The sequence below is a fragment of the Echinops telfairi genome, unplaced genomic scaffold (genome assembly GCF_000313985.2).
Source record: "Echinops telfairi isolate 266 unplaced genomic scaffold, ASM31398v2 ScPeMD7_70;HRSCAF=299, whole genome shotgun sequence".
NCBI lineage: Eukaryota > Metazoa > Chordata > Mammalia > Afrosoricida > Tenrecidae > Echinops > Echinops telfairi.
The window spans coordinates 64,310,191-64,311,266 of NW_022103968.1; the positions used below are offsets into that span (position 1 = coordinate 64,310,191).

Genomic DNA, 1,076 nt, shown 5'->3' on the forward strand with positions numbered 1-1,076 from the left:
GGCGGGGAAATGAACTGACACCAGGGGCTCAAGTGGAAAGTGGGTGTTGTAAGAATGATGAAGTCAACATATGTACTAAAGTGCTGGACACAGATGACGTATGTACAGATTGTGATGAGTTGTATGAGCCCCTAATAAAATGATTTTTTTTTTTAAATGGGGCATTCTCCTATGCAGATTAGTATCTCAAGGAAAAAACGTTATGATTCTAAAGCATGTTTTCTCAACCTTGATACACTTCACATTTGGGGCTGCCCAACTGGTGTTGCGGGCAACTGTCATATATGTTGTAGAATGTGTGGTAGCACCTCTGGTACTTCTGGCATCGACACACACTTCCCCTTCTCCCAACTTGACAACCAAAACTCTGACAAATACAGAAATGTGCTAAAAGCACACACATATCAAGTGTGATCTGTGATAATAACTGCGTGCGTGCGACAGGGACAAGGCTGTGCCCGGGAAGAGCAGCGGGGCTAGCATTTACTTTGCTTAGCTGGCATTCCTCTGATCTTTCCTCCTTCTCCAAGGGCACAACTGGGGTAGCTGGGAGGGGGTGGGCGTAACTATGCAAGGGGTGCTGAATCTCTGTTAAGGGCGCTTTTAAACTACAAATGGATAGTGAGTGGGGATGGCTGCACAGTATGGCGAATGGAATCAATGTCACTGAATTATAGATGTGAGAATGGGTGAAATGGCAAAAAATAATAATAATAAAGGAAAGGAAAAACACCAGTATTCCAAGGGATATCCTTATATGAAAAAACGTTTTGTCGTTTACCTGGAATTCAAAAAAGCACAGTCTGTACTTTTGTTAACTAAATTTAAGACATCTCTGTAAAAGACAGAAATACACAAGCTGGAATGTCCCATTAGCGTGCCTGCCCACTTCTACTGTGCTCATCAAAACAAGCTAATAGATCTAACAAAGAAAATACATCGGAGCTTCTCGTTAAACTCCAAGAACACCCGACAGTTTTGTCGGTCACAAATCTGGACAACGTACCATTGGGGTCCTTCCTGAACCGTGTGTTTATGACGGTGGCATGAAGTTTCACAGTGTCCCACTCTTTCAC

The 1,076-nt window shown here is 43.0% G+C and overlaps 1 protein-coding gene across 1 annotated transcript in view; it reads right to left on the minus strand.

Annotated features, from left to right (window-relative positions):
- ASCC1 (activating signal cointegrator 1 complex subunit 1) overlaps positions 1–1,076 on the minus strand; it is a 149,698-nt gene that overhangs the window by 38,394 nt on the left and 110,228 nt on the right. Inside the window, exon 10 of the mRNA XM_030885948.2 lies at positions 1,007–1,076. This exon is cut by the window's right edge and continues 3 nt beyond it. Coding sequence (XP_030741808.2) covers positions 1,007–1,076 — 70 coding nt within the window. The remainder of the gene's footprint in view (positions 1–1,006) is intronic.